We start from the raw sequence: 14028 nt of genomic DNA, 5'->3' as shown, positions 1-14028 counted from the left end.
GGCACTTCAAAGATCAAAAGAGAAACTTGGAGGCTTTGTAAAAAATGGACATCCATGTGCAACCAGACAGCCCAGGGTGGTGGACTGAGCCCCGCCTCAGAATCTGCCCAAGTTTCATACTGTGCTCCCCAAATTCTTTGATGCTCTTCTTTGGTCAGATCTTGGTCCTCCCCTTGAATATGGACTCTGTTGGTTGCTAAGCTAATAATGTGGTGGGATTGATGTTGTGCCAGTTTGTGGATTCAAATTTTAAAGAAACTGGTAGTTTCTATTTCCCGTTTCATGGGATGGTAGTCTTCAAGCTAGTCACATGCTGTGAAAAGCCAAGTGGCTATGTGACAAGGACTGTACTCCCACCAACAGCCCTCGCTGTGGTTCTACCCAGTATCCATCATCAGCTGCCAGGCGTGAATCACGATTCCAGCTGCAGCGTTTTAAGTTTCCCCAGCTAAGCTAAGCCATCTTTCCTGTGTCCTTTCCAAACTTCTGGGCACAGAATCCATGAGCATAGTAAGAAGGTGATTGTTTATACCACTGAGTCTAATGGGTTTGTTGTGTTGCCATGGAAATGGGAACAGAACCTGAGTTCTGTTATTCCAAAAGTTTAGGAATCTTTATTACAAATTTTACCTAAATGAACATTTGCTCCTTATTTTGTACATTGTAATACGCATTTAAAATACATTGGGTAAGTTACTGAAATAAGTGTTTTTAAAATAGTTAATAGTACAAAATATATTTTTGCTCTTAAAAAAACAAGGTGTTTTACTGAGAGCAAAGTGAGGAACATTTATTTTATTTTATGTTTGGCGGTACTGGGGATTGAACTCAGGGCCTTGTGCTTGCGAGGTAAGCACTCTATCAGCTGAGCTATCTCCCCAGCTGTGAGGAATGTCTTTAGATCATGGTTTACCCTTTTTTGAAAGCTGCAGAATGCCTCTCAAAACAAATCCAAATGGAATAGGTGCCTCTTTGCATTTACTGCTTCAGTAGAGAAGTTCAAAACCCACTAACATCCTTCATTTGGGAAACTCACAAACAGGTTAGAAAAGTGATTTCCAAGGGCAAATAGCATTCTCATTGGGGAAATGAATTTGGGATCTCGAAGCCAGTACATCTGTGACACGGAAACCACAGTTGGTAACAGGCTGTGGTCTTGCCTCTCTTCCCTCAGGATTTTGATCATACTAGAGATGAACCATGACCCTTGGATACCAGTGAGGGCACCAGTGACACTGAATAGTTATCAAACTTAACTTCGTTGTATTAAGTTAGAAATGAGCATTTCCCATGCACAGCAGTGGGGGTCCTGCGTACCACCTGGACTCTCAACCCAACTCCCCAAGCTCAGCTTTGCTCCCTGCTGGCTGAGACAGTCAGACCCAGGCCACACTGGACCCCCCCCCAGCCCAGAAGGCTGACTCGGGAGATGATGCAGAGGCCTCTGCATGGCTAATGAGGGACGCCAAGCAATGCTTTCCTGGGGGCTGGCCCTGCTGCACATTCACATTTTGTTAGCCCAATATTGAATACTGATCCTCCTCAACCTGTGACATGGCTGTGAGCTTTCCCAGAGGAGAGTTGTTGGTATCACCTGAATTACAACATGGAGACATGTTTTTCTGGATGACTGAGAAAGTCTTCAGCTACTGGGTAAATGCACCCCCTCTTTGAACCCCAGGATCCCTGGCCCAGAGGTTATAGGATGAAAGGAGAATTTGCGCCTTGATGTGAGGAGAGACAGTGGCCAGAAGGGAAAGGTTTCTTTTCACACATAGACATTTTGAAGTCTCCCTTGATGAGCTCTTTAGATCCTGCCCTGGAGATAGGATGAAATGACCTCGTCCCAGAAGGATTCACAAAACCAGTCCCTCTAGTGCAGGCTCACTGATGACCCCTTAGTGTTGCCAGACTGCGACAGCATGGACAAACAGCCCAGCCCGGAGGGAACAGAGAGCTCATGAGAAGAGTGGAAAACTTGGCAAAGATAAACCCGGGAGAGGAGAGCAAACCTCAAGCATGCAGCGAGCTCAGACTCCAGGGAAGCTGGAAGCAAATACATTCAATTCGCCTCAGCAGATTAGACCAGTGAAGGGATCAAATGATGTGTGCAGACGCCACAAAACTGTCCCTCTGACTGCAGTACCCGCTCTCAAGTCACCTCACAGCCTAGGAAGGTGGCCTGACCTGGTGACGGGGAGGCACCGTTCATGTCCCAGCTTTGCTCCCACAGCACAGGCCTACTGTTTATCGGCACAACCTTGTAGATCCATTTTTATTTTTTAACTGTGTGGGACAAGCAGCTCAGCAGAGTGGTTAATGTTGTGGGGTCTGGAGCTAAAGATTTTGTCAGTAGTTTTTTGGCACTGGGCAAGCCATTTCCCTCATAGTTTGTTAAAGCGTGAATCACTCAGAAGAGACTTAAGCACGTAAAAGTCACTCAGCTATTACCTCTTATTTGTATTACTTTAATAAAAGGTAAAATGCTATTACAAACAAGATGGAAAAAGTGGTCGTTTTCACATGTAAAACAGGCAAAAATGAATGTAGCAGTTATAAGTCTCACGCTACAAGCTCAGATGAGCAGAAACAAAACTTTTTCCTCTATAATTTCAAGCAGTTCTCCTGCCCAGATGGTGGAAAACTCCTGATTCTTCCAGCTTCCATCCTTTTTCCTAAGGCGGTGTCAAGTGCCCAAGGCATGTGGGGGAGGGAGGCGGCCCCTGGACCTCTGCCCACAGCCTGAACCCTCGCTGCTCCTGTGCCAGATGTGGCCACAAGAATCTGCCCAGCCTCCCCCGCAGCAGCCCTGCCTCCCCAGAGTCCTTAATGCCTCCCAGACTGCCCCCCTGAACTCAGAGCCCCGGGTCACAGCTTCCTTACCTGCCCTCTCTTCCCGGTCTTCTTGAAGAGTCCAGAGCCTAGCCAACACCCTCTGCTTCTCTCCTAACCAGTCACATCTCTGCTGAAGCCAATGTGTCTTCCTCAGAGTCAGCTGTTTGAAAGGAAGGTAAGGAAGAAGAAATACTAGGGAAAAGCACAGTTGATTATAACTTCAGAAACATCCTGGTTCAAAAATTTTAAAAAGAAAGGGACCAGACATGGCGACCCACTCCTGTATTCTGAGCAACTTGAGAGGCTGAAGCAGGAGAATCAAAAGTTCAAGGCCAGCCTCAGCAATTTAGCAAGACCCTGTGTCAAAAAGTAGAAAGCACTATGGATGTAGCTCAGTGCTAAAGTAGCCCACATAAAAGAATCCTGGATTTGATCTGCTGGGAAGGTGTCATAAGATGTCCTGATGTCTTCCACACAAGCCACAAGGAAAACCCACCCCAATATCTTGGGAGAGAATGGACCAATCTCAAGTTATGTCTTATACAAAAGCCTTCCCCTGAGGGCTGAGCCAGGCTGGGCAGGGTCCACCGACGGTGACCTACTCAGTCCTCTCAACCACACCGTGAAGCAGACAGCACCCCACCTGCTGAAATCGTGCATCTTTGCGAGGTTAAGGAGCTTTGTCCGCGGATATGGAGCTGTGTGAGTTGTGGCTATTTCTAATGTTCACGGCCTAACGCTACAGGCAGAGCCCAAGCCTGTTTCACCGCAGCTGGCCTCAGGTTGTGGCTGCAGGGAATCACCAAGAACTGTCTGGACAAGAGGTAGTCAGCGTCATCTTGCCTGTACTGCAGGTCAGGGGTGGGGTGGGGGCCGCGATGCCAGCTTCTTGACACAGGGCTTGCTTTCATTGCTTGGCTTAGGACCTTTTGTGTCTCTGGAATTAAAATTCTGGAGAATGTTCAGGAATAGACAAGGAGTTCTGAGAAAGAACATGAGCCCTCACAAACAGCAAAACATGGAAGTATTCTGGTTAGGACCATGTGGTATTGAAACAGGAGTAAGCAAGTCAAAGACAAGATAAAGAAAGAAAAGCCAGAAATAGATCTATTTATAAGACTTCATTTTCTGATCAAGGTGGCATGTTGAAACGATAAGGAAAGAGTCTGGTTAAAAAATGATTTGTGGTAAACAACTATTTAAGGGGGGTAAAAATGACTTGCTGGCATCTGGCACTCCACCTAACATGATCTGCAGCTGTTTCATGCCACCCCCAAAATGAGAGTACTTAAAAAGCTCTCCACAGAGCATATGGAAAGTTTATTAAAACTCTCTTTCATAAACATAAAAATAACCTCAGTCTTCCTAAACAATACACAAAACCCAGAAATGATAGCGTTAGCCTCCAGAAACTCCTATTTCCATCTTGTTTGAATCTTGCACAGCAAAAACGGACTGAGGGAACAACATGACTTCCAAGATTGAAATTAAAAAACTGAGAATGTTGGCGAGTCATTGGCTTCGTGCCGTGACTTTAAAATCCATCAGTAAGTTCTGAGCCCTTCTTGTGGACTTTGTGCAGGTGTTGATCAAAAGAGAATCTTCCTCCAGGTCTTAGAGTCAACGGGTGAAGACCCCCAGGGCTGTGGAGAGCCTGGCTCCGCCTGAGTGCCCTCCTGTGACGGGCTTGGAGAAGGGAGCGCTCAGGCTGAAACAGCTTCCTGGAGACGGGTCTTGCAAAGTAGGCTGGATCGCAGTAGGTGGGAGAGAGTCTCCAGAAGGGAGGTTGAGGTCAGCAGCCCACACACGTCCCAGATGCCCCACATCCACACGGCCAGGACACACTGAGGGGGTCATCTCTGCCCAGGTCTCAACCCTGCCATCTGGGCTCAGTAGTGCAAGAAGTGGTGAAAGCTGGTCTGAACCAGGTGGGTACTTGTGGCATAACCAGTCCGGAACAGTGGGCAACTGGTCTGGAGGCACCTGTGAAGTCCAGTTAGTGGACTGCAGGGAAGGATGAGGGGAGTTTGCCCAAGGGCCAGGTTGGTTTCTGGCCATCACCACAAGATTAAGCATACTCAGTCCAGGACACACAGGCCACACTTCAAAGAGGGGACCCAGGACAGGGCTGTCTCTTTCATCCTCACCACACCTGGACAAAGCAGTCCTCAGGCCAAGTGTAGGCCAGTCTCAGATTCAGGCTCCAGTGCACAAAGCTTTCTGATCCCTGGGAAGGGTCACCTGTCACTGCATAGGCAGCAGAGTCCTGGTCAAGGTGCATTCTGTCAATGAACACTCGCACGTCGGAGATTTGGAGCAACACCTGGCGGGAAGAGGAAACAGAAGTGGAGCCAGAAGGGGTCTCTCATTGCATCCCCATCCACACTGTGGCCAAGGGCCAGCAGGTTCATGTCACCTCCAGATTCAACAAATAGTATGCTGGTGAGGTGGGAGGGGAAGCGAGGCCAGGGAACGCAGAGCTAGATCATGGAGGCCTTTGAGGTTTTGGCTCTGGGTGAGATAGGGTCTGAGCTAGGAAGGGCAGAGGCCTGGTGACATGGGCTCCCAAGGGTCACACTGGCTGCGGCATGGAGAGCTTGCTTAGGGAGGCCGTGGGAGATGCAGGGAGACAGGCTAATTCTGCATTGCCTGGGCAGAGGGCTTGAATTAGGCATTTGGTCAGGATGGGAAGGTGAGTGCCCTGGCAGGTTGGAGACAGGAGAAGAGCCACAGGTGACTATGCTTTGGGTCCGAGCAGCTGGAAGCCAGGGGCGCTCTATGGTGAAGGAGGCAGCTGAGAAGGCGCAGCTCCAGTGGGACGCCCTTGGGCGTCCAGGAACTGTGACTAAGGAGCTCGGGAGGGTGCTCAGGGCAGCAGTTAGACATGGGATGGTTGGCAAGCAGTGCGTCGAGAGGCCACCTCAGGTGTGAACTGGGTCGCACCGGGCCTGGCTCCTAGGTGGTCTCCCCACTGACTTTCCTGCTTAGAGTCCTCCACGTTCCCTACCCCTTATCTGGGCTGGTCAGAGCCTTGTTCCTCATGAACAACCATGAACCTGTCCCCATGAAAGAGCTGCTGTTCAGCATCCCCTGCAGCACCTCTTCTGTCCTCTCCCCGAGGGCCTGGTACAGCCAGCACCTGTGCTGTGACAGAACCTGAGCCGCCCCACCCCTCTGGTAGAAGCACAGCTCTTGGGGACAGAGGAAGCTGTCACTGTCCCTTGAAGGGGGGAACCCATTACCCAGTGTTAACCACTTCTGGAGGAAGACACAGGAGAAGAAAGTAGGGCTGGGCTGTGGGGAGCTCCTTTCACCCAGGCTGCTGACAACATGAAAACTTCCTTCAAGGAGAACCGGAAGACCTGGGTCCTCCCTGCAGCCCCCAGAGTCTGGGCGGCGAGGGACCCATGGCCAGGCCCAGGCCTCTGGTCCTGCTCTGGGCACTGCTGACCCTCTGCATCTCTGCACGTGAGTGGGGAAGACAGAGAGATACAGAGGTCACAGGGTGGGGACCCTGGGGCCAGTCCGCTGATCTTCCTTCCCTGCTCCTCAGGGACCCCCAAGGTGTGGGTGCAAGTCCAGATGGAGGCCACGGAGCTCCCGACCTTCACTGTTCGCTGTGGATTCCTGGGGTCTGGCTCCATCTCCCTGGTGACTGTGAGCTTGGGGGGGCCTGATGGTGCTGGAGGGACCAGCCTGGCTGTGTTTCACCCAGAATTCGGAACCCAGCAGTGGGCCCCTGTCCTCCAGGCGCACTGGGAGACCAAAAGCAGCATCTCCCTCACCCTGGAAGGGTCAATGGCCGGAAGCCCTTGGGCCAACACCACCATCTGCTGCAAGTTCATTTCCTTCCCCAATGGCTCCCAGGAAGCCTGTGGAGACAAAGGTGGGACTGGGGAGAGGGCCTGTGGTACAGGAGGGCCTGGGCACTGGCCGCTCATCTGACACCCTGCCCATCTGCCCAGGGCTCCCTGCACCCTCTCCAGCCCCCATTCTGAAGGCAGACCTGGCCGGGATCTTTGGGGCCTCCGGGGTCCTCCTGTGTGGCTGCATCTTCCTCCTACACCTCGTACGTCGGCAGAGGCATCGGTGAGAGCCAGTCCCCGTGTCCCTGCACCACTGGGCTAGTGACACTCTGCCTCTGACCCCTCGCTCTCTCTCCCAGGTCTGTCGCTCAGCTTCGGCCACCCCTCCCCAGCTCCCGGGCACAGAGGAGAGCTCAGGTGAGACCTGGAGGACGCTCGGGTGAGACCTGGGAGGAGGGCTGGAACCAGGCCTGGAGATGGAAGCCTACCGGCCCTTCTCCCTCCTCCACAGGCCACCAGCCAAGTCGCCCTGGAGGACCCCCACCTCCCCTACACCCCTGCCACCTTCCACCTGGCAGCTCCGGACACGGGGCACCCCCACCAGCAACCGTCTCGGTGGGCACTGCCCCCTATCCACACTGCATGCCCACCCCAGGTGCCTGCCACCCGGGTGTCCCGGCTGGCCACTCCACGCAGCAGTTTCATCTCTGTTGAGAATGGACTCTATGCTGGGGCAGGAGCGAGGCCTCCCTGCACTGGCCCCAACCTCGGCCCTTCCCCTGACTCTCTGGGGCCCAGGGTCATGGGGCGGCACTTGGAGGTTTGATGTGAGAGTTTCCAGGCCCCCTCGGCCTCCCTCCCCAGGCCTCCAGGACCCTTCTGTTGAGTGTCTGTGTCCCAGGCATCTGCTCTTTCTACATCTTGTTTTATTCTCAGCTCTACAACAAGTGTCTCACGAACCCCAGCCAGGGCCCCCTTGCTGCGGATGTGGTCAGTGTGTGTGCCTGTGTGGGCACAGGTGTGAGTACATGTAGTGACAAAGTCCCATTCCAGGTCACTTCCTGTTTTGTACATGTCCCCAACCTCCAGGTGATGTCAGTAACTGTCAATAATGTGGTTCCTCTGACGTGGTCTTGGTTGGGCGTTCTTTTATTTGGGGGTTAAGGGGTTAGAGTGCTTTCTACCCCTGGGAGCTAGGAGCCGGGTTGGAACCAGAGGAGGACGGGGCTCAGCATGGAGGTTGGAGGCAGGCTCCTGGCCTGCGGGCCTTGCCGACATGAAGGAAGTGAGGGACTGGGAGGATGGGATTGAGGGTTTGGTGATCCCCAGTGGATGGTCCAACTCAAGCCCCCACACACTGGCTGCTCTTCTAGGCAGAAGCAGGCACTCCTGGGGCTTCGGCCTGAAGCAGGTCTCCATGGTCTCTAGGACTGTCTCCCTGGTGGGCCTGGGGTGGGCCCTGGCGCCCTCTTCCACGGAGTTGGCCTTCAGAGGCAGGGGAGGGGGATGTTAGGGGAGACCTATACCTCGAGTCCCCACAGGCACGTCCACCAGCCCCTCCCCTGTTACCAGGGCCCCAGACACTGCTCCCAGGGCAGACAGAGAGGCCCTCACAGACGCAGAGACTGAACACAAGCTCACCTACCCTTGAACTGTCCCACCCAGGGGCCAGGGGCCAGCCCTCCTCCGTGAGCAGGTGCAGCTGCCAGGGCCTCCGGTGCCTTCACAGCAGACAATGTGGGTGAGAGAGCCCCACAGTCTCCCAGGAGCATGGCTGTTTCCCTGCAGCAAGGAGCAGTGTGGCCCTGAACCCCGAGCCAGGGTGAATGCTGGTGGGGGGCACCTGACGGCACCCCTTCCTTGGAGCTGATTGGGGGTCCCAGGCAGCACCAGCTGCTGGCCTCTCTCTGCTCCGGGAGGCCTTCCCGGAGGCTCAGTCCAACCACAGGCTCTTCCAGTAGCTTCCTGCTCAGACATGTTCAGATGGGGACCTTCCTGGTGACCTCCCTGGACCTAGCCCCACCTAGCTCCCAGACCCGCATTGTGCTGGGTTCAAGGACGAGAGGAAAAGGCTGCAGAAGAGATCCCTAAGGAGGATGTGGGAGGGAGGTGTCCGGGCGGGGGAGGGTGTCCGTCAGGGCCCAGCACCCCAGAAACTTGTCCAAATCTGGGGCTATTAATGGGGCTTGTGGGGTCTCACAAGGAGCTTGGGAGTTCTCTAGGATGGGAAGGAGAAGGAACTCTGAAGGCCTCCCCAGACCATGGAGTGGGGGAGAAGCCCCCTGCCTGAGGATGATTTCCCCCGACTCGAGGCCACAGCAGCCTGATCCCAGGGGCGCTCAGAGCTGAACACCTGAGGACCCAGGAAGTCTTCTTCCCAAAGCCAGTGGCTCCCCACTGCCAGAGCCAGCAGTAGACAGAAGGGCCCCAAGAGCTGAGTTGGGTACTCATGGTGCCCTGGGCAAGCTGGAGCACAGACCCAGGGTCAGCTGTCTGCAGGCCCCTTTTGCTGAGCTCTGTCCATTCAGTATATGAGGCCTGAAAGGTGACCCGCTCAAGGGGACAGAACTGAGGCCAAGACCTCCGCCTTCCTCCCTCTAGCTCCCCAGGTGTGCAGGAAAACACCTGCCCTCCTGCCATGCCCATAGTTTCGGCCTGACCAGACCTGGGTTTGGATCCGCTGGTCACTCCCACTCTGTGACCTGAGTGGCTCAGCTAACCTCAGGAGACTCTCTTTGCTCTTGAAGTACATCAAAAGGGTTGAGGAGGCCTAAGGGCGTGGAGGCTGCCAACCAGCCAGCTCGGGACTGGACACTCTGCCTGGACTGGTGTAGCCACCCAAGGAGTAGGTATTCTCAGAACAGCCATTGAACAAACGGGAGCCTGAGGTCCAGAGCAGTTCAGGACCCTGCACAGGGTCACAGAGCAGAGGCTGAAGGGCTTTTAGGGAAGAACGCTCCAGTGGACGCTGCTCCCAGGTAGGCAGAGGCCCTGTGCCGGCTGCTTGAGCCTCCAGAGGCAGTAACAGGGACCACAGATGGAGCTTGATTTTGGCTGCAAGTGTCTACCAGGTGGCAAATGGCACAGTTGCAGATGGGCCAAACAGTCCCCAGAGGGCCAGAGAGCTAGGGCCCAAGACACCAGGCCCCAGCCGGGGTCCAGCCTTGGATGCCCTGATGCTAGCGGGGCTGGCAGGGACAATGACCGCCCTGCACCCCTGAGCTGACTCCACAGGCTCACCCTCCCCTTGCCACCAGGCAGCCTAGCAGCCCACTCCAGAGGCCAGGGCCAAGCTCCCACCCCCCAGCCACCCCAAGCCACTGCAGGGACTGCTCCCTGCCCTCCAGCTGCCCCTTCTGCCAGTGCAGGCCAACGCCTGGTTCCACAGGACCTGCTCACCCGACCGCCTACCTGACATCCCTTCAATCCAGCCCTGCCACTCTCAGGCTCCCCATTGCTGTCCCCACACCCCCATCAACCCTGCTCCAGAAATGTCATCAGCTTACTGATGATTGGAGTCCCCCTCCCGACTCTGGTCCCTCTGCCGGTCCTCTGTAGTCCAGACCCAGCCCAGCCTGCAATTCCCCCTATCCTCCCCCTCCCTGCCACTCTGATGGAGTCCCTGGCCCTCCCAGGGGCCACAGCCCAGCAGCCCAGCTTGTGCCCTCTGAGTAGCCCACTGCCCAACCCCACTTGGCTCCAGGTCCTCAGCTGCCACCAGCTTGGACTACCCCCAAGTCCTCCCTCCCCAGCTCTTGCAGGCCCCTCCAGGGGACCATCCTGCAAGAGCTGCAGGACCAGGGGCCAGAATCATGGGCCGACCTGTGACATGGGCCAACAGTCAGCCCCAAGGGTGTCTACTCTTGCTGTGCGCTGTCCTCAGGGCCTCTGTCCCAGCCCTGTGGAAGCAGCCCACTCACAAAGTAGCCAGGAGATCTCAACAGTGAGCGGCCAGGGTCAGAACCAGGAAACACATCTGACGGGGCAAGAGCAGGGGCTCAGCCAGCAGGTGGGGGTGGGGAGGACACCCCACAGGGGCGGAGGGCAGAGGCCAGGCCGGAGGTGAGGAGCCTCCCTGGAGAGGAACCCCAGGCTGTGCCTCCAGCCCCCAAACACAGACAAAGGCTCAGGACATTAGGTCTGTAGGGTGGGGAGGGGCCAGAGTTCCAGACCACAGGTTCCAGCCAACCCCTGCAGGAAGCCGGCCAGTGACACGTGGAATTTCCATAGAAATCTGCTTCCAAACAGCTTCATTTCAGCATCTGCAAAATGTGGAAAGTGGGGCTGCCTGGGGGAGAGGCCAGGGTCTGCTACTTGCTAAGCCACCGACCGTCTGGAAGGGCTGGGGGCAGGATGGAGGCCGCAGTAGCCTTGCCCTCGGAACAAAAGTCACATTAACTACACTAGAAATAACGGGGGAGAACTGTGTGAGCCTGGCCTTGCCCAGGCCACCCACGCCCCTCACCACAGGCTGCTACCCCGACTCCCCAGAGGGCAAAACTCACATTCGAGACAGTGCTGTCCAGCTGTGGTTTCCAAACAACAGGAGGGGGCATCTGCCACAGCCAGAGTGCCAGCCAAGCGGGAGGAGGCAGGGGTGGGGGGCAGAAAGAGGCTACCAACCATCCGATGGCCTCAGAGGACTGGCCAGCAAGGCACCTTGCAGGGGGCTCACAGAGAGAAGGAGCAAGGCCCCTCCACGCTGTCCTGGGGCCCGGCCAGACCCCTCTCCACTTCCTCCCCATTTCCATTCTTTCATTTCCTCATTTCATTCCCGCAGAAATGACTACTACCTCCAAGGCACCGGGACAGTGCCAGGGGCTGGGGTGACGGAGGAAGCAAGCCGTGTATCCTGTATTCCATGCCCCAAGGGGGAATGTCAAGGAGCAAACGGCCTTGGAAATGTCAAAAGGAAAAGGCCAAGATGCACTGGGGAGGAATGACGGGCGCCTTGAAGCAGGTGGGACTGCAAAGGCTCAGGGTCCCAGGAAGCCAGCGTGCGCGGAAGGCGAGTAAAGGAGAGGGAGCAGGAAGCCCATGGGGAGCCCTGGCAGCCCAGGGAGGGGATCTGGAATCTGGGGTCTCCTACAGGCACAGCGTCACCTTGACTAGGTTTTTAAGCAGAGCAGCAGTATTCAGATTAACATGACAAAAGGACAAAAAGACACTGTGTGTGTGTGTGTGTGTGTGTGTGTGTGTGTGTGTGTGTGTGTGTTGGGGACGGGGTGAGGGGCTAGCAGACTCGAGAACCATCAGGAAGCTCTGCCATACTCCAGGTGGGAGACGAGGTGTGCCAGCCTCGGATGGGAGAATGTGGAAGCAAAGAAGTGGACGGACTCGAGTCGGAAGCAGAGTTGTCCTGGCTGTGGGGAGAGAGGACGGCTGTGGAGGCAGGTCCCTTCCCTAAGAGGGAAGACGCAAGCAGGAGCACGTTGCCGGGAAGGGGTGTCAATCAGGTTGACAGCTTCCCTTCAGGTTTCTGAGCCCCAAATGAGGGTCCAGAGGGCCGATGCCTCTTCAGCACCCAGGAGGTAACCGAAGTGGGGGCAAGGCCTGCCTGGTCACCAGCGTTAACGTGCGAGACACGAGAGCTAGGCAACCCTCAGTGCTGGTTTATACACCGCACGCAATTACACGCTTTGCTTGATCTAACTCCAGGCTTAGCCTAACTCTGGTCTCACACCCCACATCCCAGTGCTCACCGTGTGACGTGTCTTAAGGCTTCACTGGGAGTCGATGGGACCCCATTCACCGCAGGGAGAAGCAGAGGCTGGCAGGGTCTCATCCTGTCCTGGGCTCAGCCTGCCCTGGATTTCAGCTCTCTGGTGACCTCTGGTGACCTCAGCTCTCCACCGTCCCGACTCCTGCTCTCTGGCCGGTCTTCTTACAGTTCTTCTTGTGTCTGTCGTGGCTGGACAAGGTGGATGGGGGTCTCTCACTGGTTACACCTTTTAGGGTTACATCATCGGGTTTTTGCACATCACACATAACACAGCAATATTCATATGATATTCCATATAGTAAAGTTCCATGTAGTAAAATACAGCAAAGCAAAGTAAGGTATGCTACTCATAACAGACTCAGACACTGGCAGCAGCATCCAAGGCTCTGTGTGGAGTGGCCAGGTCCCCCAGCGGGATCCACAGGTGTCACACATTCTTAGTCATAACGCCAGCAGGCTCCCTGGTAGAAGCTGAAGACTGATTGTTAAGCTTTAAGATTGGCCCGACTGTGGAGGGGTGGTCTTTCCAATCATCAAGGCCCAGATGCCAGAACACCAGGAACGCGGGAAATGAGAAAACACGATTCACCGTGGGCCTGATGAACGCAGGACCAGCAGGGAATCCGACGAAGCCCCTTGGGTGAAGAGAGCGGGTGCTTAAAGGGCTGGGGCCTATGCAGGGATGGCTGTGGCCAGGGAGGAGGGGAGAACGGTAGCCCAGGAGATCCGGGGAGATCTAAAGCAGTGGTTCTCAAGTGTGACCAGGGCCTGGCCCCCTCCCTGGCCCTGCCCTGGGCGCACTGAATCTGGCTTCTCCCAGTGGCCACCTGTCAGGCTAAAGGGCTGCATTTAGTCCCTGCCCATCCTTGGACCCCCAAGCTGCAGGCCCTCCCATCCCCAAGCCCCCTCTGTGGGCTGCGAGCCTTGTCGTTCCGCTGGGGGAAGACAGGAGCAGAGGCCCCGGGGATGGCACTGGTCCAGGGTGCTAGGGTGACACTGTGACGGGGTCTAAGCAGACCTCGCAGTAACAGCAGCAGGGCCTGAGCACCGGAAGCAGATGGGTCCCGTGAAGTTGCCCAGAAGCCGTTCTGGGAAAGTTCTGTGCCACCAGCAGCAGCTCCCGCCACCCCTGGTTGGGGTCCAGGCCTTGCTTGGGAGACACAGCCATCAAGTGACCATCGGATAGCTCACAGCCAGTGGGGCGAGTCCAAAACAGAACCCCCAGGTCAGCTTGGGTAGGGCAGGCCCCTCTCGCCAGCGGGGCCTCTCCTCTGCCCAACTGGGATCCATTCAGCCCAAAGCTTCTTTCCCCAGTGTCCCCGTGGGTACACTGGAGATAGCAGTGAAGCTGGGAATGAGGCAATGGGTGTAGACAGCCCCATCAGGTGGGGGGCCCAGGGACAGGTGCAGCCTCTGAGGAGGCTGGGGAAAGCAGAAGCAGAGAGGCCCCGGGGAAGCATGGTAGAGGCCACTAGGATGAGGGAAGAGGCTGAGGAGAGAAGGGAAGTTGCTCTGAGCTCTCCAAGTCAAGGAGGCTGATGCCACTTCCTCTGGTGCAATGGTGTCTTCCTGTCCCCACAGTCCCTTCAGCAAGCCCAGGCCACCTCATCCTGGTCTGTGGCTCAAGGACAGGGCTGCCTTGCCATTGACCACAAGGAAGGCCCT

General features: G+C 55.7%; 1 protein-coding gene and 1 long non-coding RNA gene across 3 annotated transcripts; one reads left to right on the top strand and one right to left on the bottom strand.

Moving 5' to 3' along the window:
- Positions 1 to 6079: 6079 nt before the first annotated feature.
- Positions 6080 to 7767, top strand: Pvrig (PVR related immunoglobulin domain containing). 2 transcript variants are annotated; one of them, XM_047533325.1, is made up of 6 exons: positions 6080 to 6303; positions 6389 to 6492; positions 6586 to 6721; positions 6801 to 6924; positions 7001 to 7058; positions 7153 to 7767. In XM_047533325.1, exons 1-6 carry the CDS (start codon positions 6243 to 6245, stop codon positions 7465 to 7467), a joined length of 798 nt encoding a protein of 265 aa, XP_047389281.1. In that variant the 5' UTR covers positions 6080 to 6242; the 3' UTR covers positions 7468 to 7767. The 2 variants fall into 2 exon arrangements, with proteins under 2 accessions (XP_047389281.1, XP_047389280.1); XM_047533324.1 differs by having other exon boundaries at positions 6081 to 6303; positions 6389 to 6721.
- LOC124970174 (uncharacterized) lies at positions 6847 to 14019 on the bottom strand. Its single transcript, XR_007106084.1, has 4 exons — positions 12344 to 14019; positions 11147 to 12004; positions 8287 to 8423; positions 6847 to 8126 (listed from the first exon to the last, which is right to left on the bottom strand). It is a non-coding gene; the product is annotated as an uncharacterized LOC124970174 (long non-coding RNA).
- Between the last annotated feature and the right edge of the window lie 9 nt (positions 14020 to 14028).

This window comes from Sciurus carolinensis, chromosome 18, assembly GCF_902686445.1.
Source record: "Sciurus carolinensis chromosome 18, mSciCar1.2, whole genome shotgun sequence".
Taxonomy (NCBI): Eukaryota; Metazoa; Chordata; class Mammalia; order Rodentia; family Sciuridae; genus Sciurus; species Sciurus carolinensis.
This window is presented reverse-complemented; position numbering and strand designations above follow the sequence as displayed.

What these genes read in the sequence shown, in the direction of transcription:
- Pvrig (XM_047533324.1), top strand. Translation starts at nt 6,243, where the DNA reads ATGGCCAGGCCCAGGCCTCTGGTCCTGCTCTGGGCACTGCTGACCCTC. An exon ending in GACCCTCTGCATCTCTGCAC is followed by an intron (nt 6,304 to 6,388) that starts GTGAGTGGGGAA and finishes CCTGCTCCTCAG; the next exon opens with GGACCCCCAAGGTGTGGGTG. An exon ending in GGGCACAGAGGAGAGCTCAG is followed by an intron (nt 7,059 to 7,152) that starts GTGAGACCTGGA and finishes CCTCCTCCACAG; the next exon opens with GCCACCAGCCAAGTCGCCCT.